We start from the raw sequence: 27,989 nt of genomic DNA, 5'->3' as shown, positions 1-27,989 counted from the left end.
TCTGATTGGTGGTTTTGGATTCCATTCTTTTATTCCCCACAATGACACAAAAAATATCAAACATGTTAAAAGCTGTTAAAAAAAGAAAACTTTAGTGAAGTAACCACACAAAAAAGCACGCGAGCACAACAGTGTTGAGATAAACACGCTAAAAGCGTGTAGTAAGACCTGCGATGATGTTCAGCTCCACTTTTCACATAATAAATACTTCAGTGCATGCGCACAAAAACTCAATCACGCACACACAAACCTGAAGTCATTTAAAACATTCGAACGTTTCAAAAACAAACAAACAAACAAAAACAAAAGCTCCTTTACCGCCAAAAATATCAGTTGGGCCCCACCTACATTTTGCCTTCTTTTTGTGGGCCGGTTGCGACTTGTCCCCGGCATTCTCTGAGGAAGGTGTGTAATGTGTGCATGCGTTCTCACTACGTTTACCTGCAATCGATTATTCGTTTGAAGATCAGAAAATGAATTCGCAAAAACATAATTTCAGATTTTAAAAGACCTGACTGTTTGGTTGCAACTATTGCTCACATCAAACCAGAATCAGAAGTTTAAAATAAAAAACGGAAGTCCGTCTTTCCTATTTAAACGAATATAACGTTGAAAATCTTATTAGACTAAATTTGGACCACGTCGGATGAGCTTAAGACAGCCCAATTTTAAGACCTTTTTTGGGTCCAATTGATATCTGGAACGTACCCCACCAAAATCTAACCTCAAATTAACTCTGTGCTGGATGGATTCTAGATGCGGCGGCCATTTTGTGTTACCCATCACTGATTGAGACTAACTTGAATTCTTTTGCCGAAACAAAAGTGGCAAATTCTTCAATTGCGTTTGTCATCTTAGGTTATCACTCACTAAGCCAGTTTGATGACAAAATTAATCGAGTTTGAATGCTTTTGATCAGTCTGCATTTTGACATGATTGATTTTCAACAGCTAAAACAATTGTCAAATTCCTCAATTACAGCCTCCTTTCCACATTGCCACTAGCCTAACTTGAATACTTCTGGTGTCGCTCTGGTTTTTGGTCATTTTCTGTGTCAAAAGTTCTCAATTGGGGCGGCCAGCTTACGTTTACATTCACTCAATTAGCCTGAATTAAACACTTCTGGCAAATCTACATTTTTACGCTATTTTCTGTCTCCATGGTAAAAATTCATCAAATCCCTCAATTGTGGCGGCCATCTTTCATTCCCACTCACTAACAAGGCTAACCAAAAAACAACAATAATAAAGAAATATATTGGGGGTAAGGGGATATTTTACATGGCCACTCACTGAGCCAGCCTAATCTGGAAATCCGGCTGCAAGGATTAGTTGACGTTGTCGATAAAAATCGTTAATAGAAATAGTCTACAGTGAATTGTATTGTTGACTATTCTCTGATGAGAGTCACTCATGCTCATTAGTTTCTTTCTCGAACGGTGACATTCAGAAACGAAAGCAGCAACATCACGTACGCGGACAAAAACTAAACTATGGGAGTATCTTAACATAGTTACGGCCAGTAAAAAGACTACTTGCAAAGAAGACCTCGTGTATTATTAGTAGCTCAGTGACGCACGAACAATTAAACAGCACCCTGGACAGTTAAACCAAACTGAGTCTGACTCGCCTCTGTAAGATGTAAGATGGATCAAAGTTTTGATAACATACAGTGTACAATTTAAATGTGTATATTTTGCTGTAAAAAAGAAAGCTTAAGCCTTAGGCTAGACTGTACCTGACAACATTTTTTTAAATTAAATACATGCAAGCTGAAGAACAAATATAAGTTGTTGAAATGTTAAAAACGGCAAACGTCAGATGTTAAAACCGTTTGATTTGAGTTTTGGAGAATTGTTAAGTACTTTTGTTACAAACTTTGCAGTTGACCATTGAATGTACTTCAAAAAATGCACATAATATTCATTGCATTTACTGTTCTGCTGCTCATGAGCCTATTCTTGGCTTATGGGTAAAACAAAATGTATCACTTAATTTTAATATCTTAATTATTTGCCCGTCTCTAAAAATGGACAGAGGTTTATTTTTGGATGTATGTTCCAACTGACCGAGCACAGTGCATAATCGTTTTTAGATTCATTTTCATTTAATTTTTGTACAAATCCGTAGCATGTTTAGAAATCGATGCATTTTAGATTTAATTGCTTTTTTTTGTGTTTATTATAATTTTCCACAATTAAATCAACTTCATCTTAAATTTGAAAAAAAAAAAAGATCGATAGTCGGTCATAGTCAACTATTAAAACAGTTGTTAGTTTCAGCCCTTATCTCATGTCTGCATTTTAAAAATATTTTCCGTTACAAGAGCAAACGTTCCTCAATCTCTTTCAAATACAAAAGGAATACACGAGTAGAAGTTTGAGGAACACAATTTTATTCCTTAAAGGAAACCGACTGCTTTATTCGTGTGTTGCTTCATAGAAAATCATCTGAAATGCATACTAATAGGAAAGTTCAACGGCGCATTTTTTTTCAGACCGATACCCAAATCGTGAATCATCTTTGATACAGATACCGTTTAAAAGGACAGTGTACATCATTTGGCCACTGGATGTCGCTGTATTGTTTCGGGCAACAAAAATGTGTGCTAAAAATTTCAAGGAAGAATACAAACTACAGACACTCAAAATGTCCAAACTGCACCATTTTTTCTACTCATTTTCTAGCTAAGCCCTTGGCAAGTTTCTTAATTTTTTTACAGGTAGTGGTCGCAGCAAGATGGCATACAATTATGTCAGCTCCCTCTAGTGAGGCTCATTTTATGTAAAATAAATGCAAATTTATTGGCCAACAAGTATTTTTGCTCATTATTTAAATGAATCTTATTTTCCTCTTTTTGAATGAATTTGTTTTTTACCACTAGGAGGCGCTTAATAATATTCAATTTCCCTTCAATGTTCTCTTCTGCCTGCAATACCTTTGAATCCTAAAATATTTTCTCCTCGATATTTTGTTTTCACACATTCCTTAAATTCCAGACTCCGGATTGTTAAATAAACAGCAGTACGCAGCTGATACCGATACATAGTATCAGTTCCTTTTGTCGTAGCGGTTTTAGCTGAAATACTAGGAACCTTACTTTTAATCTTGACTCGAAATATTGACTGCATGTGAACATTGGAAGAGCAACCGTGTTATAATATTTGTGTAGTAGAGGTACAACCTTGCAGAAGGGGTTGCATGTCGTGTCCTCACGATTCCAACAGTCATCCCCAAAAAATGTTTCCAGGTTTCGTGTTTTGGGCCCGAACAAAAGGGCGGAGGCAACAAACAGACGAACGGTGACAAACGAGGATGGAAGGAGATTCCCGCCACAAAGTCAAACAAAGAGGTCCGGAGTGCGACGTATCGACTTTTCCTGGTGTCAGCGAACGCAGCGTCTCGCTCTTGGGACCGGAATCTCCTGCACAAAAAAAGATCACATTGAATTTGATATTCTTAAAAATGTTTGAATTTCAATGTGTTTACAAGGGTGGAAAAGTGCTTAAAATTTGGGTGAGGTGCTTGTAAATGCTTGAACTTGTTGCCATGTTTTTTAACAACTTTCCTTAGAAAGGATGCCAACACTGCTCTCTTGTGGCCTGGCTTGGAAATTGAATTTCTTCTTTCCTTATGACAAACAGAAGTTGTCATGAATTTGTATGGACAGCGTCATTGCCCCATATGTGTCGCACCCAGGGTGGCAGGCAGATGGGTGATTAGCGCGCAGCCCCACGGTGCGGAGGTTTAGTGTTCAAGCCCAGCTACCGCAGCCTTCGCATGTGGAGTTGGCATGTTCTCCCCGTGCCTGCATGGGTTTCCCCCGGGCACTCTGGTTTCTTCGCACATTCCCAAAAACATGCATGAAAAGTCCAAATTGTCCCTGGGTGTGAATGTCTCTGTGTGCCCTGCGACTGACTAGCAACCAGTTCAGGTTGTCCCCTGCCCACTGCCCAAAGATGACTGGGATGGATGGGTCGCGCCCAACAGTGTTCATTTTACCTCTGAAAAGTGATGGGTCCCGGGGACTCGCATGCTCAAAATTCTATGGGTCCCAACAGAGATCTATGGGTCCCCAAAATTTAGTGTTATCGAGGTTGAAATTGTAAATCGGTGATAAATGTATAATACAAATCTATATATTCATTCAGTTTTAATCATCACAATTTATTGGTAATACAAATCCGTTATCACTTCAAGATTTTTCAGTTCACAACAATATTGTACATCACACAAAATAATATTGCTGAAATAATTATATTAATCCATATTTTCATTCAGTTTTAATCAGTTATCACTTCCGATCTTTCACTTCATATATTCTTCGTGGTTTGCTGTCCCGCCACAGTTGTAATGCCTTCTCAAGGTCCAATCCATTATCATCCTCCTCATAGCGTCACCAGGAATATAATTTAGTCCATTTTGGCAGAAAAGTGTTTTCCTTGCCTCCATGATCTTTCAAAGAATTTCCATACCTGTCAACCTCCACGCCTCCATGTCCTTACAAAATGTTGTATTTTCCCTTACAAAATGATTTTACACCATCTTTTCTTCAAACATGTTTATTTATGTAGTTTAAGATGTTATATTGTACATGTGTTTCGTTATATCATATATATTGTTAATTAACATTTTGCTGTGAGATACTGAGTTGCTCGACATGAATGAGGTTTATTATAAAAAAGGTTCAAAATTTAAGTAGCTTGGACGTTCACCGTAGAAGGAAAAATACATGCAATTAAGTGGAATAATACATTTTCTTATTCAAATTATTAATTCATTTTCTGCGATAAATTATTTTTGGTAATATACTGATTAAAGGGGCAGCACGGCAGTGGTTAGCGCGTATGCGGCACAGTTCTGAGGTCGTCGGAACCTCCTGCGTGGGTTCAAATCCAGATACCGGCCTTACTGTGCGGAGTTTGTATGTTCTCCCCGTGTTTGCGTGGGTTTCCTCTGGGCACTCCAGTTTCCTCCCACATTCCAAAGACATACATTTCAGGTGAATTGGCCGGTCCAAATTGTCCCTAGGTGTGACTGAGCGAGTGAGTTGTCTGTCCCCGTGTGCCCTGTGATTGGCTGGCAACCAGTTCAGGGTGTCCCCTGCCCACTGCCCGGAGATGGTTGGGATGGGCTCCAGCCCCCCCGCGACCCTAATAAGGATAAGCGGTACAGCTGATGAGATGAGATGAGACTGATTAAAGGGATAACCACAAATCTGTCTTTTTTTTCATTTTCTACTTTTATACTTCCCTTTTTTCCTAACTTCTTTGTACAATATATTTCGTAATATCAATCATCAAAGCAAGTGAGCCGTTTGAGAGCCGGCTCTCTTTAATGAGTTGAGCCAAAAAAAGCTGGTTCTCTAAAAAAAAAGACGGACTTCCTTTCACTACACAACTCGAACTCGTTTGACTTGATTGATTTGCCGTTTGGTGATAGTCGGTGTATACCGGATGGTACCCATAATTGACAAATTTGCGTTTTTCCGTATGGATTTTCTTGTACGTCGTACGTGTTTTAAAATGCATCATAAACGTACTTTTTACGGCAAAAAGGTACAGGTTGACAGGTATGAATTTCTCCGCTGTTTTTTCATGCCAGAATTATTGCCGTTGTTATCACTTTCTGCATTATGTTTTGACTTATTACTGACACTGAAGAAATGACCAATTGTGTTAATTTTCACTTTCCCTCGACGACACCCAACATAACAATGACGTGATCTCGAAGCGCCGAGATCGGCGTGCAGACGAAAACTCGAACCGCGAGACCAAAACAACAATGGCGGATCTGCTTTAAGAAAAGTTTGGAGTGCTGTAAATCTTTGTTGAAAAAAGTAATCGGGTAATAATGACAATTTTGTGTCAAAAAAGTTCCGCGACCCTAATGAGGATAAGCGGTACGGCTGATGAGATGAGATGAGATGAAAGTTGCGTCCCGTCGACGCACGTTGATTTGACGCAATGCGTCGCCAGCAAAAATGATGCGTCTAGGACGCAGGGACGTGGAAAAACGAGAACACTGGCCCAAGAAGACGGGTGCTCGCTACACCTAAACAGGACACTATGAAACGTGTATTAATGCAAGGATTCAATCATTGACATTTATTGCGGGCCATGAAATTTCCCAGTGCTAATTTGTAACAGGAAGAACATCGTGTAACTGAAAATGTAAGCTACATATTACGGTCATTTTTACCCAACACCTATATGGTAGATTTGTCTCAAAAACAAATATATTTGCAATTTACTCAAGATGTAAAAATCATGTCTTGATAAATGCGCAGACAAGATTAAAAATCTTACATGTTGATCGCAGAGTTATTGGTGGCTCTGCAAAATATGTGATTCACACCGGATTTGTTCTTTTAACGATACTGGATAAATTGTAAAATTGGCTTTGAAAAGTCATTAAAAGGGCTTGAATTTGGCCATGAATAAGCAGCCCGAACCCTGAAAAGTATAGCCAGTGGAAGATGCCATTTTACAGATGAAGACCACTACGGACGCCTTGAGAACCACACGAATATGTTTATGTACATTTCTTGCTCATAGTAGAGTAGGACATACAAGTAGGAGATTTATTGGTTATTTTATTATTTGTACTTCAATAGATCCCTGGGATAGGGCGTCTTCACCTTAATACGTGCTTACTTTTGGTGTGTAATACGATGATTTTTCATCCCCGCTTTACGGCGTTTTCCCCTCTCTACTACTCAAACAAATAATTATGTTGTATACCCAAATACTTCAAAAATGTATGTGTCTGCAATGGGTAGAGGTCATATGCAATGCTGGTGTGCTATTGGTTCACGTCATGGCATCATGTTAAGTAAATGTCGATATCCTATTAGCTGAACTACATTCCACATGCCTTTCTCTTTTTTTAGTTCAGCAATACAATACAGTATTTTTCCTGTATTTATTGGCTGAAGTGATCAAAGTCAATAACCGTGGAAACGAGGCTTGCTATGATCAAGAAATACAAAGAAGACACACAAACAGCTACGCTCGCTATGTTGCATGGCTTTAACCAAGCAGGATTTATTTTAAAAATAAGGAGGTGATCAAAACAAGGAACTCTTAAGAGCTAAACGGTCTTTGCAAATGGAAGTTTGAAAATAGTTTTATTTTCTATCTGCGGCTGTATTCTCCTTTCCACCATCTGCATCCACACGCAATTTTCCTGTACCATTTTATTTATGACATTTAATCATTTGCAAATATAATACAATAAGTTAGCTCTTACAATAAAGTATAAATGGTTCGTGCACTTTTTCAGGACATTCAAAGCCAATTTTCCAATTCCACCAGTACCATTGAAAGAGTAATCCGATACCAGCTCAGTAGCCTAGATGGTAAGGCGCCCGCTTTGAGACTGGGAGGTCGGTGGTTCGCGCCCCGGCCGAGTCATTCCTAAGACTTAAAAAGTGGTCGGCGGCGCCCTCTGTTGGCTGCGGCTGCATCGGCTCGCTACAACGGGTCAGGTGCAATCGACATTTCGTTCTGTGTACATTGTTACACAGAATGACAATACAAGGAAATTATTATTATTATTATTATGTGAACCCTGTATTTTCCATAACCACAAACATCTCTGCGATATACATATGCCATTTTTAATGTAATGTGTGCATTAATAAACAGATATGATTCTAGATTTTGAGTGTATGAAGAATATAATTGTTTTGAGACAAATCTCTTTCCACATAGGTGTTGGGTAAAAAAGGGATACTATGTAGCTTACATTTTCAGTTGCAGGAAGTTCCTCCTATTATAATTTATCATTGGGAAACACTACCTCAATTTTTTGCATGGCCAATAACAAATGTCCATACATGATACATCAATTTTGCACTTATACATGTTTCACGGTGCCCTTTTAAGGTGTAGCATGCGCCTGTCTGCTTGGACCCCACCTGTAGGGGGCGATGATGCTTCAAAGGACAATGCCATACAAACCAATTCACTCTTGGCATTTATTCTTGCCTCGTTAATCACGAGGCAAGAATAAATGCAAAGCAAAACCACCAAAGAACAATGTCAAATTAATTTAATTAATTTAAAGCATTTACAAACATATCACCCAAAATTGAAATGCTTTCCAAATCACCACCTCAGATTTATGTTGCATCCCGAAGTTAACTGTAAACTAGAGTTGTAATTTTCTTTACGTCTTACAGCCCTCCTTTAGGCAAATGTCTCAAACATACACACACCAAACTGGCTGATATTCAACTATTTGAATGGCAACTATAGCAACTGAACCACCTTAGCTAATCAAATGACGCGCGCGGACACGCACGCGCACATGCACGCACGCGCACACGCACGCGCACACACACACACACACAAGACTTACCAGTTGCGTGCACGACACTCTCTAGTACGGCGACTCCACCCTGAGAACATAAAAACACACACACACAGTGAGAGAAAGTAATAAATATTAAAAAAAATAAACTAACGAAAAGTAACTGTGTCTGAGTGTCTGAGTGAGTGTGTGTGTGTGTGTGTACGTGCTAGTGTGTGCACGGCAAGGTGTGGACGTGCACTTCCTGTGAGGAATGCTGCCAGGCAGCTTGTGATCTGTGTGCCGTGGGGGTTGCGGAAAACAGAGTGCACGGCACCATGGACCACGTTTGTACGGAAAAAAGTAGTCGAATAAAGATAAATACATTTTACAAAATAAACACACTATAAAACACATTCAGTTAAAGCCCTTTGAGCTACTAACGCAGTTGAGATGAAAACGTAGATCGATAAATACTGGAAAATACCAAATTTGCGAGTGATCCTCAATACCAAAACCGCATACCAATTCGACAAATTCTCTGTCCTGTGCTGATCGTGTTATAAGAAGTAAAACTATTCCTAAACATTGTAAAATTCCAGATCTTGTGCATGTACTTACGGCACTTTCTGCCTGCAGTACATGATGAGGCCGATGGCCACGCCCAAAGCGGCCAGGATGCCAATGACGATACCCGCGATGGCGCCGTCTGACAGGCCTTCGTCCAGTGCGCCCTCCTCTGCAAGAATAACCGGCGAGTCATAAATAAAACACAGAATTGCCTTATGGAGCCTGCAGTTGCACTCAGCGGCCAGAGGAGGCGGTAGTGAGTGACGTGTGACATATCAATACCAATTCTATTATTGATTGAAATTGCCATTTAATCATCAGATTACTATATCAAAAGAAAGGTCATTAACTCATAATTTACAGATTATTAGGTCGGGATAAGTAAAATTAAAAGTCTTACCTGAATTCCGGACTACAGAGAGCACCTGATTAAAAGTCGCATGTGCAAATTTAAGGAAGTTACTCAAATTGTTTTTGTACAAGCCGCACCGGATTTTAAGCAGCAGGCTTAAACAGCCATAAAAATGAACTCATTCACGTCCATTTCTTACATGAAAAAAATCCATGGGGAAACGTCTAGTCCCACAATGTAACACGTAATCGTTTGCAGACAGTGTATGCAGCCGTCAATGTTAACCAACTAGTGCAGCAGTCGATATTAATTAAATTGGTATTGGCATATACGCAGGAGTGTGACTAAACAGTCTCAAAATCAAAACTCGATGTACTGTACTGACTAAAATTCATAAGTTCATACAATCGGGACAGCCTGTACACCTGCTGAGACACGAGACTTATCTTAAGCTTCCCCATTCCTTCCGCACATGAAAAAGTGATAAAGAGGATACCCAGTATTGCTACTACATAAGAAACCATGATACATAAATGCTTGGAATCTTTTTAACAAGCAGTATCAATTTATTGTATATTTTAGTGTTGCAGCCGAAGACTAATTAATGGGTATATTTTTCCTATCAGTCTGATAACCCCAATAACTATCGTGTACACCTCCTTAGTTAGTAATTAGTAATGAATGGTTTTTTTTTTTTTATGTAGAGGTGGCAACACTGGTTCTCCTCTCTATAATTGTGTGTGCAAGGGATGGGAGAGCTTAAGATCAGTCAAAAAGCTCAACATCCTGGATGGACAGGCTGTTGTGATTGTACGGGCTTCTGAATTTTAATCAGTGCAGTACATCGAGTTTTGTTTTGAGAATGTTTTTGTCGCACTCCTGTGTATATGTTAATGCAAATTTTGTTGTTACTGACTGCTGTGCTAGTTTATTAATTTTGACATCAGCGGACACAGTCCACAAAAGAGTATCTTAATTGCAGCACAATGTATTTATTTTCTGTTTGCCTTCATTGAATTTCTTCACTTTGACATTCAGAGCACTAGGCAGAAATCACATGGCATCATTACCCGACCTCTTGTGATGCTTTTTTAAATCAAACAGTCCAAATGCCCTGGTCCACACCAGTTCTAAGCCCGCTGCAAGGCACCAAACAGGGTGGGGAGCGCCAATGCGGGGCTCTGCAGCTGGGAATATCTGCGGAAAGGGCCCGGCGCGCGTCTGAAGGAATCGTATTGCAAGCCGCAGTGTTTAAAATGCAAAAAAAAAAAACACACAAAAAAACTGCTTGTAGTCCGGAATTTACACTAAATTTGAAAAGTATCTTGCGTGTTAAAGCACAGAAAATAAAGATGAAGTGTCACCTGCAACTGCCAGGTTGTGCGTGTAGGTGGCGGTCTTCCCGGTGACGGCATTGGTCGCCTGGCACATGTAAGCGCCCGTGTTTTTGTAGAGAGCCTGCTGGATGGCGTAAGTGGCCGTCTTCACGTCAGTTAGCGTGCCGTTAAATTTCCACGTAAAGGTTGCTGGCGGCACCGAAGCGGCTGAGCAGACAAGAGTGACGGCTTCGCGCACCTCCACCGCATACTCGCCACTCACCTTCACCGCCTCAGGACCATCTAAGGACAGGAAGTCATAAGGGAATGTCCAAGATTGTCTAATAATTCAAGTTAATACTAAACACAGCCGGCATGTTAAACCAATACTTGATTTTAAATTCAAAGTTAAGTCTTTTTTCTTTAAAAGAACATTAGGCATGGCCAACATTTTTGAAGCCAAGAGCTACCTTTTTTTTCCTCACGCTGAGGTTTGAGTCTTCCCTTTCCCGCATGCCGGTTACAGATCCGTGGAAAATATAATTTCGGCATGTGCAGTCCATTTTGTGATATATGGCTATACAAATAAATTTGATCTGACTTTGATACTAATTAGCTCGGCAGGCTTCCGGTTTGATTTGCATCTCTAAAATAGTTTCTATGTTGTTACTATGTCATTAATGTTATTACCAGGTTGTAGTTATTAGAGGTTAAAATAGGCTTTGTGAACCACTAAACATCATGCTGGTCAGAAATCAAATTTCCTAGAAAATTACAAAGACCCATGGTATATTTTCAGAACTCAGGTGGTCTTATGGTGCCTCCCTGGTTATATATATATATATATATATATATATATATATATATATATACACATACACACACACCTCCATACCTTTTTAAGGGAAAAAAAAACATTGTATGAAAATATTCTGTTTGATATAAAATTATGTTGTATAGCAAAGAAGGCTCATAATAATAGTAATTCCTAATTTATAGCAAATAATTATTTGTATATACTAATATAAATACTAATGTATACATATATACATACATACACATTATATATATATACATACACATTATATATATGTACGGCTAATGAGATGAGATATATATAATTTAATAAAATGTTTATTATATTATGATAAAAATAGAAAATAATGTTTTCTATTACAAATAATAGATAATTATTTGTATTCATTTAACATTATTATGAAGGGGAAAGAAATAAGGGCAACCTATTGTCGTTAACTGTTCTTTTTTGCTTGAATAATAATAGTTTATCTTTATCTAATACAAATATTAGATTTAATTTCATTGGATTGATTCTGTATTATTTGCAACAGTAAATTGATAATTATTATTAGTCCTATTATTATTAATATTACTATTAAGGAAACAAATATTTGTGTCCTTTGTTTTTTTACATTTAGTGGGACTCCAAACACACTTTTCTTTTTTTCCCTTTTTCTTAATATCAGGTTTGTTTAGAATTTTACAGAAAGTATAAATATTTTGGGAAGAATAATGTTCCCTGTAAAATAATGCAAATAGTTATGCTGCATTTTGGGCCATTTATCATCTTACTAAAGGAGATGTGTTTTGGGAATTTTCCAATTTGCAGCAGAAAAAATAAAGATTTAAAAAAGGAAAGGGCAACCAAGCATGTGCTCATACTGCATTTTCTCGAGTGTAGTTTTTGCAAGCTGGCAATAATAGAAATAAAATATTTGAGTGGAAAAGAATGAGAAAAAGTTGTATTTAAGACGAGATTTAAAAAGTAGCTTAAATTTTTTTTTATATTTTATATATATGCATACTCACAATTGACCACCATCTGGTAAGCAGCCGTCTGGGTGCTAACAGCATTAGCCAGGCGACACTCGTAGCGTCCGTTGTCGTCTTTGTTCAACGGAGCCAACCTGAGCGAGGAACCGTCGGACGCTACCGTCACGCGGACGCCATCCGAATTGACGGGCTTACCGTCCTTCAGCCACGTCCGACTGGTGACGGCGCCTGACTCCGCTCGGCAGCTCAGGTTGGCCGAACTGTTGCCGGCCAGGAGGACGGCCGACGCGGCCGGACCGCTCAATTTCACGCCTGACACCGGTTCTGGAAAGGAATTTACAATACTCTGGTTAAGTTTGGCTGGAGCTACCCCGGCATACATTTACACTTTACGGTTTGGAATGAGAGGATATTTTGGCCCCTCTTTGCTGCATTTTCTCCTCTATACAACCGTTAAGTTCAAACTTTAGTTGACGCTCAGCGCAAGGAGAGAAGACATCACTGGATTCTGAACTTGCAAGGAGGACAGGGAAAGAAACCTTCAGATAAAGAATTTCCATCCCCGTTCTGAGGCCCCCTTACTGAGAGCCCTCACTTTTTATGAAATCTTCAAGGTTACGAGAAGCAGATCATGCGGATTTCAAAGCTCAGCAACACAACAATGATATAAAACAACGAACAGTGCGCAATAATAGTCAAAATAAGGAACTGGTATCCTATGAAATCTCCTTTGCAAGTGTCCAATATTAAAAACAGGATAAACATATTAACAATTTATTGTGCATGCCCAAAAAACATATTATTAATTGTATTACAGTAGACCCCCGGGATATGGCGTCCCAGCCTTACATGTTTTCACTTTACATTATGGAATTAGGTGGTTTTTCAGCTTCTCTTTACAGCTTTTCCCTATTAGACAACTGTTAAGTTTAACCTTTAGTAGACACTCAAAATAGGGGGATAAGACATTAATGGATTTTTAACTTGCAAGGAGGACAGGGAGAAAAGCCTTCAGATGACAATTTCCAAATGTATCATTTATACTACAGTAGACCCCAGGATATGGCGTCCCCACCTTACGACGTTTTCACTTATTTTGTCCCCTCTTTACTGCATTTTCCACTCTATAAAACATCAACAACAGATGATTTAGTGTGGCCAAAAAACGTATTATTATTTATTTTATAGTAGAGTCCAGGATATGGCATACCCACCTTACAACCTTTTCACCCACTAACTCTACTGTACCAGCATAAGTCATGCCACATGAAAGGTAAAGAAAATGTCCTCGTTTATCTTTACATGAATATTCATTTATAATGTTATCTAATCATATGCTCAAATATTACACATAAGTAGTACCTATTATATCCGAGGGCTCAAACTCGCAGCCCAGGGGCAGTCTGTGGCCCTCAGGGTGATAATTTGTGGCCCCCGCCTTAATAAGAAAGATAAAGGGTTAGTGTGTATGTTTTGATCATTAGATGAAGTCATATTCTGTCGTGCAACCAAAAACAAGTGCTGAAAGTCACATGTAAGAATGAAAATTAAGGAGACTCAAGGTGACCACAGAGCACCATATTTTTTCTATTTTCTTGCCCAACCTTTCATCAGTTTTTTGTAATTTGGGTACCCGAAGCAGCAAGATGGTTGACGATTATGCAACTCTCTCTAAGGCTCATGTTATGTCAAGTCACTACAAATTTCTTGACCGAAAACCATTTTAATACACATCTATATGATAGTTCATCTATTTTTGCTAATTCCTTAAACTTTTTTTTTTTAAATGAATGACAATTCTACCACTGAAAGACACTAAATATTACACACTGTCCCTTTAAGTGCAGACCTATTTGTTTATGGAGTCATTTATTATTGATTGATTTCTTTTCATATGAATTCTTAATGTATTTGATCTTACATCTTTTTTGGGGTTCCAAGGATCCCTTTACCGCCAGTGTTGTCAAGGCACCACTTTCTGTGGTGTGCTTTGGGTAAGAATTATCCGTAGGGAATTTTGAAAAATGATATTAGAAAACATTGGAACGTTTTGATCTGAAATTTTGGTCTTATCTAGGGTGCCAGGGGTTTCGAGCTAAATCCAATGGGTTTCAAGCCCCCTCTACGGCATTTTCACTTTGTGAACCACACCTAAGAAAGGATGAGGTCTACTGTATATTATATACACACACTTTATGTGAAGGACAGTATGTCACAAAAGTGAGTACAGCCCTCACACGTCTGCAGAGATTTCATTCTAATGTTTAAAAAAACATCACTGAAGACTATGAAATGAAGTATGTGAACGGAAGCCATGACTTACTGGAAAGATATCCTCTGGTCTGATGAGACAAAGATGAATCTAGTCGGCTCAGATGTGTGGTGGCAACCAAGTATGGAGTGCAAACATGTTTGTGTCGTGCCTCAAGTCAAACAGGGTGTTGGGAATGTCATGGTTTGGGGCTGCATGAATGCAACTGGAGATGGGGAGTTCCATTGCATTAAGGGAAACACAACCTCAAGGAGGTACTGTGGAATACAGGAGCAAGGAATGAGCCCCTCCCTCCAGAAACTGGGTTGCAGGGCAATGTTCCAACCTGACAGTGACCCCTGATACACTTCAAAGACGACCAAGGCTTTTCTAAAGGGGCAAAGGGTAAAGGGGATGGACTGGCCAAGCAGGTCTCCACAACATCTTTGGGGGCATCCTCAAGTTAAGCACAAGATCTGAAATATCCCTCAGCTCAGTCATGTTGTCATGAAGTACTGAAACAGCATTTCAGGGCAAATATTTGAGGCCCTAGTGAAATCCGTGGCTATGAGGATTAAAGTGGTTCTGCAAAATCGTGGTGGCCACACAAAATCTTGAACTTCAGGAACTTTTACTTAAGAGTGTACTCACTTTTGTTACAAAGGGTTAAGCTACTAACGGCTGTATTTTGAAAAATAGATTGACACCGCTGTACAAGCTTTACACAGACTACCTTTCATTAAGTCAAAACGATGTTTCTTCAGTGTTGAGGAAAACTCAGCAGAAATATAAGGGGTGTACTCACTTTTGTGATATACTGTTGCATTGAATACCTAAGAAGTGCAGTAGACAAAATAGTAACGGCGTTGTTTGCTTATTGAAGGAAACACACAAAGGAAACGAGTCCGACTCCCCAGGGCAGAATTTAAGACCACCCTCGCGCCACACATGCATGCTACCGATACAGGCACCATACACAAACTGCAGCGACTGCAACACTGGTCCAGCAGGTTTGCAGGACTCGTAAAGATGGATAAGGCCAGGGAGGGGCCCCACAAAGCCTGTGAAGTCAGGGTGTGTGTGCCTGCACACGAATGTGTATTTACATATTGCATCACATTGTTTGCCCTCTTGGGCTTCCGTAGAATCTACCACTCCTATATTGTTAGCTCACCTTAGACACAGCAGGGCTACTTCTAAGGATGGGCAACTTCTTAGCTGTCCCCAGCATGGATTTAGCAACTATTCAAGAGACGCGTTTTGCTAGCATTAGAACAAGGGTCTACAACCTTTGAAGCTGGAAGCTACTTTTTGATACTGATTGGCGCGAATATATATTTCTAAAATAATAACTTATGTCATTAGTATATCGTTATTTTCATGGCAAAGTTCAAGCACTTTCAGGCCTAATTTTTCAATTTTCTTAGTACCTACAAAGGAAGAAATCCAGCGCTGATCAAAATAATTTATTTTTGTTGACTGATGACTGGAATAAAGTCGCCATCTTGCTGTTAGCATATTCTTTGTGCTATTTTGAACTGTTCCTATCTACGATGTTTTTGTGTGAATAGGCTGCTATAAACTGACATTAATTCTGCCTCAAGAATGCTACCCACACATCTACATCACACTAGTTTACAAACACAGAAACGTGTTGGGTAAAAATTGAGTTTAATAAGGAAGACAAAAGTACTGTACGTATAAAAAGCAGAACAAGAGCCATATTTAGACTCATTTTAAGAATATTGATTACTTCAAAGCAGTGTCCATTTAATCTTTTAATCTTAAAGAATGCTGATCTTTTGCCTTTTGTTTTACTTATTTTAATTTATACTTTTGTGTGTGTGTGTGTGTGTGTGTGTTTGAGGATCTGTGTCTAAATTGGTTAAATTAGAATTGTAAATATCAAATTTCTTTGCATTTTTTTTATTTATAGCACTGCAGAAGGATTTTGTGGGATGATGAATTTTGTGTTGTTCAACTTTAAATTGTTTTGTATTTTACTTTTTTTTTGTATTATCTGTGAATGGTGACATTTGTTTTGCCTGGATCCCCTGCGAAACATAAAATTACCAAATAATTTGACGCATAATGGTTTGTTATGATTGATAAAACATAATTGAAAAAAATCTAAGGAGCCGTTTGGAAGCCAATAGAGCCAGCTCTTCTCAGTGAGTCGAATCAAAAGAGTCGGTTTTCCATATAGTGCTTTCCTCTCTGGTGCAACCAGTAGGGAACTCGGACTGGAAGCTGGCGTTTCAGCGTCATTGTCACGCACTTTTTAAAATATTTTCTTCATTTATTGCGTGGGCTATAGAGTCAGACTTCCAAGAAACATGGCACAGACAACAATTTCAAATTTTTTCAAGCATTTTCTTGACCTTGGAAACACAACATTAAAATCAAGCCTTTTTAAGAACTTTAAGCACCCGTACGAACCCTGTACTTTGTTATAACAGAGACCGTTTGCTACTTAATGCTTTGGTTATTAATAGTTCACGACTTGGCAGATGTTGAATTGAATTGTCTTTATTGTCATTGATATCAATATATCGTGCATTGTGTTCGGAGCAAATAATACACAGCAAATACTATCACAGAGGCAGGTTAGGGAGGGCTTTGTGTGTTGGGTGGGCTCGACTGCGATAGGTTGGTGCATGCAGTCGGTCAAACAGTGGGGCAAGCGCACAAGTTCGCCACCCAAAATAAACTGCGGAGCACGGCTTCGTTACATTGAAAAGAAATCTTAATTAAACCCGACTCTGAGGAAAGTCAGGAGAGCGCAAAGAAATGGTGATCACCAGCGGGTGTTCCGTGGATAGTTACCGGGTCCGCGAAGCAACTGAGGCACTGCTGCCAAGCCTGTATTTTACCAACACCAGATCCATTACCCATGAAACGGGCTGACCTGGAGATACAACTCATGGGAAACCAGGCTTTTATGAAGGTGCGACGCTACTTTGTGGATTTTCACTTTTCCCGGGGGATTCTGTCCCCCATTAAGTGTGATAATCAAGAAATTACTGTGCTAGGTTGGAATTATTAGAAGTTGACCATCATGTCAGTTAAAAATCCAGTTAACTAGAACACCACAATGACCCAGAACTGGTGAGGTTTTCAGAACCTGTCCACGGGCTACTCAGGTGTTCTTAAGGGATACCAGGTACCTGACCGGGGAAAGAGGTAAAGCTCATTCCCAGAGAGAGTAAGTTGGGAGATGACGACAAGCTTGGAGCATGCCGCATGTAAAGATACTCTCGTTACACGAGTCTGAGTCATACAGTTTTTATTTTCCCAGGCAGCTCCCAACATAGGCACATTAGTTCCGCCTATTGGTTCCTACCAATATTCCAACAACTATCCCCTTTGATTGAGTTACCAAACTTTCTTTTAACACCAACATGAACATCAACTGCATTTTATGTAAGATAAGCAACTACAAATCTGCATGGTGGCTGGGGGTGAGTGCACAGCCTGTTTTAGGCACTTAATTTTAAATTCGAGCTACCGGTCTCCCCGTGCGGAGTTTGCATGTTCTCACCGTGCCTGCATGGGTTTCCTCCCGCCACCCAGGTTTCCACCCACATTCCAAAAACATGAATACTGGGTCATTTGGTGACTCCCAATAGTCCCCAGATATGAATGAATGAGTGAATGGTTCTATGTCTCTGTGTGCCCTGCGACTGGCAACCAGTTCAGCAGTCCAGCACCCCCCGTGACTGTAGTGAGGATAAGCGGTGCAGAAAAAGGATGAATCAATGTTATTACAAGTACATTCTCACAGGTCTTTTGATCATGGGCCCTGATCAAGTTACAGTAGCAGTCTCTGGAATGTCTAAAGTTTCTGAGGACTTCTCGAGGGGGTTCTGGGCTGGACCTGGGATAACCCCAGGTATATCTGTGTTCTTTGCCCAGTGTCCCCCTGCCCAATGGTCATCACACCATTTGGGTGGTTTTTTCACAGATAATCGATTGTGATTTTGTCAGCACCTGAACACTTCCAGAAGAAGTTATTACACATGCCGACAGGACTAAAGGAAAAAGTACGTCTCGCAAATGACATTTTTGTGTTTGGGACATCACGTGGACAACACAACCAGAGGCTGAACAAATTGATGGAGGGACTTCAACATGAAAGAGAGAACACTTAATTCAGACAAATGTGAATTTACTGCGAACCATGTCAAGTTCCTTGGTCACATTGTCAGTGGACAAGGACCTGGAACCAGACCCAAGCAAGATCAGAGCATTCATCAAAATGTCACACCAACAGATGCGACAGACGTTAGATGATTTCTAGGCATGATTGATTAGGTGAGAAAGTCTTGCTATATGTATATACAGTGACGAAAATAAGTATTTGAGTATAGCTGCAAAAAAGTGATTCAACACCCGAGAAAACTAATGTTAATTTTTGGAACAGTAGCCTGTATTTGCTATTACAGAGGTCAAACGTTTCCTGTAGTCTTTCACCAGGTTTGCACACATTGCAGGAGGGATTTTGGCCCACTCCTCCACACAGATCTTCTCTAGATCAGTCAGGTTTCTGGGCTGTCGCTAAGAAACATGGAGTTTGAGCTCCTCCAAAGATTTTCAATTGGGTTGAGGTCTGGAGACGGGTTGGGCCATGCTAGAACTTTGATATGCTTCTTACGGAGCCACTCCTTGGTTTTCCTGGGTGTGTGCTACGGGTGGTTGTTGTGTTGGAAGACCCAGCCACGACCTATCGTCAATGCTCTGAGGGAAAGAGGTTGTTTGCCAAAATCTCATCCTCCAGTCAATGAAGTGCACTCGTCCTGTCCCATGTGCAGAAAAACACCCCCAAAGCACCCCTATGCTTCACAGTAGGAATGGTGTTCTCCGGATTGTACTCTTCTTTCTTCTTCATCCAAACACGCTTGGTGGAATTATGACCAAAAAGTTCTATTTTGGTCTCATCTGACCACAAAAATGGTCATATGTAAATTTAAGACAGGCCTTGACAAGTGCTGGTTTAAGAAGGTGAACCTTTCGTGCCATGCATGATTTCAAACCATGACGTCTTAGTGTATTACCTACAGTAACCTTGGAAATGGTGGTGCCAGCTCTTTTCAGGTCATTAACCACTTCCTGTTGTGTAGTTCCGGGCTGATTCCTCATCTTTCTTAAAATCTATTGAGACCCCATGAAGTAACATCTTGAATGGGGCTCCACTCCGATTGAGATTCACCGTTATGTTTAGTTTCTTCCATTTTCTGATGATTGTTCTACCAGTGGACCTTTTTCACCAAACTGCTTGGCAATTACTCCGTAACCCTTTCCAGCCACGTAGAGGTGTAGAATTTTGTCTCTGGTGTCTTTGGACAGCTCTTTGGTCTTCGCCATGTTACAAGCTAAAGTCTGACTGATTGTATGGGGTGGACAGGTGTCTCTATGCGGCTATGGGACCTCAAGCAGGTGCATCTGATTCAGGATGATACATGGACTGCAGGTGGACTTCTAATGGGCGGACTGACAGGTCTTTCAGGGTCGGAATTCTAGGCGATACACAGCTGTTCAAGTACTTATTTGCAGCCCTGTGTAGTCTTAAATACGAAAAAGAACAAGCTAGGGAGACTAGACCACTTAACAAGGTGCGCCCTATGGTCGTGAAAATACGGTATACATTTTTTGTGCCTGGACTCACCCATGACGGCAAAGGAAACGGCTGTCGAGGCTACGTCCCGCTTGGTTTTGGCGTTAACGGCCCTGCACGTGTACTGGCTGGTGTACTGCCACAGGGGGCGCCGCTGCACAGCCGCCAGCGACAACACGGGCCCAGTGGTGTCCATCAGGGTCTGGTTCTGGTACCAGGTGATGGTGGCGGGCGGGCTGGACCGTGTAGCGCACGTCAGGTTAAAGTCGGAACCTGATCGCACGAAGGTCGAAGCCTCCGACGGTTTCATGGTGATCTGGTCCGGACCGTCTGAACGAGAAAAAGATGGCGTCACCATTGAGTGCGATTGGCAACGTCAACTCAAATATGCACACTCGTGCGCAAACACACATTAACTCAGGGTATCAAACGTGTGGTTCGCGAGCCACATAAGCCCTGCCAACAGATTGAATCCGGCCCGGGAAACAATGCTGAGAGGAGCACAAGAGAAAAATGAGCTGCGGTTTGAAATATGTCCAACGGATGTTGCCAAAACCAGGTGCCATTTCTAAAGAAATTGGAGCCGTTTTTCTTTATATTCCTCTCTCTCTCTCTCTCTCTCTCTCTCTCTCTCTCTCTCTATTTCTCCTCATCTCCTTTTCTATCTCTTATTCTCTTTTTTCTTGCTCTCTTACGCTGTGTCTAGGTTGTTTCTAGTAATTCAGTAGTAGTATTTGTGTCGCATTTCTGTAGATCTTTTTGGAGAATTACTTTTAGTTGGATTTCTGTAGGTGTTCTGTAATACGTCGGTATTATACTATTTGTGTTGTTGTATTGAACTGAGTTGTCCCCCCAAATGACAATTACTTCAAAACCCCCCCACATATTTCTGAAGTCAATTATTTTGTACAATTTTATTAGTTGTGTATTTGCCGTATTTCTGTAGATTTTTCTGTAAAATTACTCTAGTTGCATTTTTGTAGTTACTCTGTAGTTGCATTTCAGGATAATAGTAGAACTGTAGTTGTATTTTTGTAGTGTTTCTGTCGTAAATTTTTTTGTAGTATTTTTTTCGTATGTAGTAGATTTTTCTGTAGAATTACTGTTGTTCAATTTTTTTGTAGTAGTATTTTCTTTTCAGAATCAAAGTTAGATAATATAGCAGGTCCCTGTTTTAAGTGCTTTTGTAGTATTTCAGTATTACTGTAGTAAGATTTTTGTAGTATTTTTTCTTCTTGGAATGAGAGTTAAATTAGGGTCCTGTTTTGAACACTATATTTAATAGTTAGTTTTGTAGTAAGATTGTTGTATTTTGGAAGTAGTATTTTGTAATATTTCTGAGGTAGGATTTTTAGATTATTTTTGTAGTCGTTTTTTTGTGTAGTACTTCTGTAGATTTTTGGGTGAATTACTGTTGTTGCATTCTTGTAGTATTTTTTCTTATCAAAATAAAAGTAGATAAAATTCCAGGTCCTTTTTTTAAACCCCTAAATTTGATATAATTTTGTAAAGTATTTTTGTAGAATATTTGCAGAATATCTATATTCCATTTTTGTAACATTTCTGTAGTAAAATATTTCTGTAGTATGATTTTTTTTAGTATTTCTGTAGTTTTTGTTGAATTAATATTCTATTTTTATAGTATTTCTGTGGTATCTTTTCTTCTTAAAATGACAGTCAAATTAGGTCCCCGTTTTTAAAAACTAAATTTCATATTTACCTTTGTGGAATTATAATTGTATTCTTGTTGCAGTCTTTTTGGAGTATTTCTAAGGTAGGATTTTTGGATTATTTTTGTCTTAGGTTTTGTAATTTTCTGAAGAATTTTTGTTGAATTATTGTAGTTGCATTATTGCCGTATTTGTGAAGTAATTTTTCTAATCAAAATAAAAGTAAATAATATATCAGGTCCCTGTTTTGAAGCACTAAATTTTATATTTAGTTATGTGTTTAATACAAAAAGGGACAATAGGGACAAAGCTGGCACACAAACCTTTTTTTCCTAGAAGTACTTCATTTATATATATTATATATTAGTTATTATATTTAGAACGTTTCCATTGGGCAGGGCGGATTAAAAAGCATGCCAGGCGAAATTTGGCCAGCGGACTGTCGTTTGATCTAGCATCAGGATACAAACATAGGTAGCGGTTTTAGTTGCAGTACTCACAGTGGACGGGCAAGCTGAAGGGGGCGCTCTTCTCCGTCTCCAGCTTGTTGGTGACGCTGCAGGAGATGGGTCCTGCCAGGTCAGTGCGCAGGACGTTCAAGATGGTCAGCAGACTGGAAGACTCTCCCTGGTGGAAAAACCAACAAGGGTCGAAGTTTACTTGTGACCCGGATAAGGTGGAATGAGTGACGTCCCACCTCTTTGATAGAAAGGCGCCCCCCAGGGACGATGGGCATAGTGCCATTGAGCCAGTCAAACTTTAGGAAGGAACCTTTGGCACCGCAGGTCAGAATCACCGTACTGTTGTGCTCCACTGCCTCCGCAAGGTTCGAGGTCACCATCACGCCCGAAACGGGTTCTGTACAGGAAGTGATGTCACAGCAGAGATTTACTTCCTGTCAGCTTTAAATCCTTTCGACTATAAAAAAACACGTCGTGTTTTGGAGGATTACAATTTAATCAATATTTTTCTAAAGAAAAAGATATATATAATAATTTACACAGATACATATGTACTGCACATACACGTACATATATGCACATACACATATTTACGCAAATACATACATATACATCAAAGCAATTCTTCCCCGATGTATCACGCTAAAGCAAAATACAAGCATTTTTTTAAGGACTTTCAAAGCCATTTTTCCAATTAAAAGAAGAAATCTGGTGTGAATAATGATTTTTACATCTTGAGTAAATAGTGAACCCATTTGTTTTTAAGACAAATCTCTCCACATAGACTAAAGGTGTAAAACTGATTAGCAATATGTAGCTTACATTTACACTTGCAGGAAGTTCATCCCATTACAATTTGCCACTGGGAAACGCGATCTTAATTTTTTTTTGCAGGGCCCATAATAAATGTCCATAATTATTACACTAAATCATTTCATAGTGCCCTGTTTGGGTGTAGGATGCACCTGTCCTCTTGGGGCATGACTCTCTATAGGACAATGCCATACAAACTAATGTCAGCTGCTGTTAATTATGATGGGAAAAAAATGCAAAGTCAAAGCCAAGGCACCAGAAAACAATGTCTGCGTCATTTTTAAGCGTACTTGTTGTAAAAAAAAATGGCAACAATTTTAAGCATTTACAAGCACATAACCCAAAATTCAAGCACTTTTCAAAGATTTCAAGCACCCGTACAAACCCTCCAAAATACTTTGGCCAAACTATCTGAAATGAAATGATCTGCATTTGTATAGCGTTTTTCAAGTCAAGACTTCTCAAAGCGCTTTACAGTGTGCTTCACATTTCCCAATAGCGGCCGTGCAGCCATGTAAGGCGCTAACCTGCATATTGGGGGTATTAGGGGTTCAGTGTCTTACCCAAGGACACTTCGGCATGTAACACGGAGGAGCCGGGATTCGAACTGCGATCTCTTGATCCCAAGATGAGCGCTCTACCTACTGAGCCACTGCCGCCCCACTGCTCTAGCAAATACAGTTTATTTGACTTAAAATATAAATATTTACAAAAAATACTTACCAAATAAACTAGAATAAGTTTTTGTTTTACTACGTTTTCACAGAAAATTTTCTACCTCGTTATTTTGTTTTTGTTATCATTTTCATTTGATGCTTCCTTGTGGTCGTTTTTTTGCCGGTGTGAATTTGAATTTTTAATGACTCGGCATATGGATCGGTGTTACGTTCTGTGTAAAACGTTACGATAGCGACCAGTTTGTTCAACTGTGTTGCTATTGGCATGTCAGCTTCACAGTTCAGAGGTCTCAGTTTTAAATCCTGCTACAGTCTCCTTGTGTGAGTTTGCATGTTCTCCCTGTGCTCACTTTGATGTTCTCCCACATTCCCAAAAAGTGGCAAGGGTGGGCTCTAGCGAAATGTATAAATGAATGAAAGCAGTTTAGGTGCGATGTTACAAGGACATTTATTGCACATGATTACACAGTGGATTGACCAGTAGTAGGGTCGCAGGGCCAGCAAAGCCTTCTATGCTGGCCTAAAAGCCTCAGAATCATGTGATGATATTAATAATTTGTCTTCCAAGTTGTCTGTCAGATTCCTTTCATTTTTATTAGCCCGGTTGTGCTGCTGTGTGCTTTCATATTCAGCATTTAACCAATCCCATTTAAGCTATTACTTGTTGCCAGGGTTAGAAATCTACCTGTTGGCTTTCACAGTCAGTTTTGCAGGCATGAATTCAGTGAGAATAAAGCTGTTGGCCTAGCCAATCAGATTTTGAGTCGTCAAAGCCAGGGCCCTTCTACAAGGCTCAAGGAAACAACAGCGGTTTCACAAACTATGATTGGTTAGGGGGCAGTAATGGAAGTATCACAACGAAAAGAGAATAAAACCCCTGTGTTCATTGTGTCCGTCAAACGGAAATTTTCAGCCCTGAATCGGATTAAAATGTATGCTAGAAATACGACAGGACAAGCTTGACTTTCGACATGAGTTTTGATAACGATAGACAATAACTTATTGATGGAATTGAGAAGTATTGATGACCTGAAGTTTAAATCCTCTTGAATTAAAATGATTTTTGTTGGGTCTATTCCTATTTTTATGAGATTAGTATTGATTCCTTTTACTATATGTTGCAGTTGTAGCAGCAGTAAATGTAAATTAGCCATAAAATCCTTATTGAGGGTTGTAGCACTACTGAAGGCCAAGGTATGAAATACATAGCCTGCCACTGTGTTAGAATATATAAATACAGGATAAAGGTCAGTCATCCTTCCACTTTTCCTTCTAAAAAACAAACAAATGGGCCTATAAGCCAAGTCTCCGTTTGTTTTGACGACACCCGTGACTCGGAGTAACCCGGGACGCCCAACCCGTTGAAGACACGCGTGAACGCGCACGCTCTCTCGACTTAGGGACTCACCGAGCACGCGCAGCGCGATCTCGGCAGTCTCGGTGACCCCTTCTTCGCTGACAACAGTGATGCTAAAGTCTCCGCTGTCGGCAGCCGTGAGCGCGCTCAGACGGAGTGCACCGTTCTGGGGGTCGACGGATGCGCGCCCCCGATAGGCCTCGTTGACTTTCAGGCCCGTCGCGGTCAGCGTGCCCACGTTAGTTTGCGCGCGCCCGTCGCTGAAGTTCCAAATGATGATGGTGTATTTGGGATTCTGCAGGAGAGTCTGCAGCGTCACGTTCTTGCCCACCACGGCGTCCACGGGGCCCGGAGGGAGAATGTCGCGCGCCATTGAGGGCTGCCATCCTGCGGGCCGGGAGTTGGGTCACTCACCTGTATGGTAAACAAACGAGCGAGCGAGCGAGGTAGAGATCGCTTACCTGACAAGGCGAGAAGAATCGCAAGGAAGGTGTTCGCCGTCGTGGTCATGGTCGTTGCCGAGCTGAGAAAAAGAACCGACAGTTCCTCACTCCTCGCGGACACACCCAAGCAGGTGAGGCCGCGCATGCGCACTCGGGTGATCAGTGATGTTTTATTCGCGAACGAAACAGCACTATTAGCTGGCTCTTGAAGATATGCTCACTGTCTCTCTTTCTACTTCTCTCTCGCGTTCTCTTTCTCTCGCTCTCTTTTACTTCACTTATCTTGTCTTTCAGGGGATCTCTCTCTCATTTCTGTCTTTTTTGCTCTCTCTCCCTCTCTCTTTCCATGTCTTTCTCTATCACTTCCTCTCTCACAGTTTCTCTTTCTCATTTGCCTTTCCTTTGTTCTGTACTTTCTCTCGTATTCTCTGTTCCCCCCCCTTTCTGTTTCTCTTGTGCTTTCTCTCTCTTTTACTTTTTTTCTCTCTAGTTATTTTGTCTTTCTTGTTATCTCTTTATCTTTCATTTTGTTTTTTTCCATCCCTCTATTTCTTTCTATGTCTTTATTCCTTTATCTCTCAATTTTTCCTTTTTCTCTCTTGCTTTTTCTCCGTTCCCTGTTCCCTGCTCTCTTTCGCTCTCATTCTCACCCTTTCTCTCCCTTTTGCTTTTTGTGTCGCTTTCTCTTTCTCTCTTGCTATCCAGCTTTTCTCTCTCGTTTTCTCTCTCCCCTCTCTCTGTCTTCTTCTACCCATTTCTGTCTCACTTTCTCTCTCGCTTTCTTTCTCTGTTCCTGTCTTTTAGTGTCATTTTCTCTTTGTTGCTCTCTCCCTCTCTCTAATATGTTAGAATAAAACATTTTCATAATGAACGGATTTGATTTAAAATGTTTCATTATTATTGTCAATATAGCATTAAAAAAAAGCAGAAGAGCCGTTTTGGAGCAGAAAGAGTCGAGACTCTTTTTAGTGTCTAGCCGAAAAAGCCAGTTCTCTAAGAAGAGCCGGAATTCCAATCACTCCAGGCAGGTGAGGCCGCGCCTGCGCAATGAGGGGAGATGGCGGGGCCCTACCGGCCTGGTGACTCATTCACAAATTCTTACGCGTTGACGAATGTTTGCTGTGCAAATGTTTCACAACTTTTAGCACAAGTAACCAGTGTTCTCGCTTGCCCGCGTCCCTGCGTCCTAGGCGCATTATTTTTGCTGGGGACGCATAGTGTCAAATCAACGTGCGTCCTCGGGACGCAACTTTTTTGACACGAAATGTCATTATTACCCGATTCACTTTTTTTAAACAAAGATTTACCACACTCAACTTTTCGTCAGGCAGATCCGCCATTGTTGTTTTGGTCTCGCGGTTCGAGTTTTCGTCTGCACGCTGATCTCGGCAAACGAGATCTCGTTGCTTCGAGATGACGTCATTGTTGTGGTGCTTGTCGTTGAGTGAAGGTTAAGTATGCATACCTGTCAACCTGTACGTTTTTGCCGTACAAAGTACGTTTATTATGCATTTTAAGACGTGGACGACGTACGAGAAAATCTGTACGGAAAAACGCAAATTTGTCGATTATGGGTACCATCCGGTAAACACCGACTATCACGAAAGGGCAAATCAATCACGTCAAACGAGTTTGCCGCGGAAGTCTCTATCTCGGTATGTTTTTTTTCTTTTTTTTGCAAACGAAGCGAGCGGTTTGATGCTACTGTGCAGATGCGTCTGTCGCCTGGGGATCTCCCATCATGCATCATTCAGGAAAAAAAAAACTATGGTGTACGATTATTTTGTATTTTGTATGGGAAAATACGACAGTTTGTACGGGCATGGAGCCGTGGAGGTTGACAGGTATGAAACCAGAATACGATATGTTGAATTAACAAAATTATCTATTCAAGTATAATATACAGGTTGAACACGAGAGAGTACTCAAGGGACAATCTATACATTTTAGAAATGCAGAACACCATTTAAAAAAAAAAAAATATTACTTAGCCATCACCAATATCCAATTAGCCACAGGAAGGCGCTTTCAGGCAGGACACGATTTTTTTTCTCAATTAAAAAAAAAAGAAAAAAATAATCTATTCAAGAATAATATATATCAATAATCATTTAGAAAGCATAAAAAGATTTAATTCAATTGAAAAAAGTGGAAAATTATCCATCGATGACCATTATACAAGTTGACCACACGAGGGCGCTATAAAGCAGAACACGATTTGATCAATCAAAAAAACCAAACAATATTATCCAATAACAATACACAATGTTTATAGTGACTCGCGATGATAAACGAATTAAAATGGAACATTTTTAGGGGGTGTTACTAGTTCATCTTTTGCATGAATGCATAAGTAAACACAAATCACTTGAGACGTGAG

The 27,989-nt window shown here is 40.1% G+C and overlaps 1 protein-coding gene across 1 annotated transcript; it reads right to left on the bottom strand.

Annotated features, from left to right (window-relative positions):
* Nucleotides 1-5: 5 nt before the first annotated feature.
* LOC148370842 (cell adhesion molecule CEACAM5-like) lies at nt 6-25,791 on the bottom strand. The gene is made up of 10 exons (XM_088328614.1): nt 25,628-25,791; nt 25,218-25,553; nt 22,556-22,716; nt 22,359-22,485; nt 20,240-20,518; nt 12,360-12,647; nt 10,581-10,835; nt 8,916-9,033; nt 8,364-8,403; nt 6-3,423 (listed from the first exon to the last, which is right to left on the bottom strand). Exons 1-9 carry the CDS (start codon nt 25,752-25,754, stop codon nt 8,385-8,387), a joined length of 1,710 nt encoding a protein of 569 aa, XP_088184740.1. The 5' UTR covers nt 25,755-25,791; the 3' UTR covers nt 6-3,423; nt 8,364-8,384.
* Nucleotides 25,792-27,989: the final 2,198 nt, after the last annotated feature.

This window comes from Urocampus carinirostris, chromosome 2 (assembly GCF_059441175.1).
Source record: "Urocampus carinirostris isolate Australia breed hairy pipefish chromosome 2, RoL_Ucar_1.0, whole genome shotgun sequence".
In the NCBI taxonomy this organism is placed as follows: domain Eukaryota; kingdom Metazoa; phylum Chordata; class Actinopteri; order Syngnathiformes; family Syngnathidae; genus Urocampus; species Urocampus carinirostris.
The sequence above is the reverse complement of the archived record's forward strand: the minus strand, read 5'-3'. Positions and strand labels throughout refer to the sequence as shown.

What these genes read in the sequence shown, in the direction of transcription:
- LOC148370842 (XM_088328614.1), bottom strand. Translation starts at nt 25,754, where the DNA reads ATGCGCGGCCTCACCTGCTTGGGTGTGTCCGCGAGGAGTGAGGAACTG. An exon ending in GATCGCGCTGCGCGTGCTCG is followed by an intron (nt 22,717 to 25,217) that starts GTGAGTCCCTAA and finishes CTTCCTGTACAG; the next exon opens with AACCCGTTTCGGGCGTGATG. An exon ending in CGTTTCCTTTGCCGTCATGG is followed by an intron (nt 12,648 to 20,239) that starts GTGAGTCCAGGC and finishes ATTCCTTTCCAG; the next exon opens with AACCGGTGTCAGGCGTGAAA.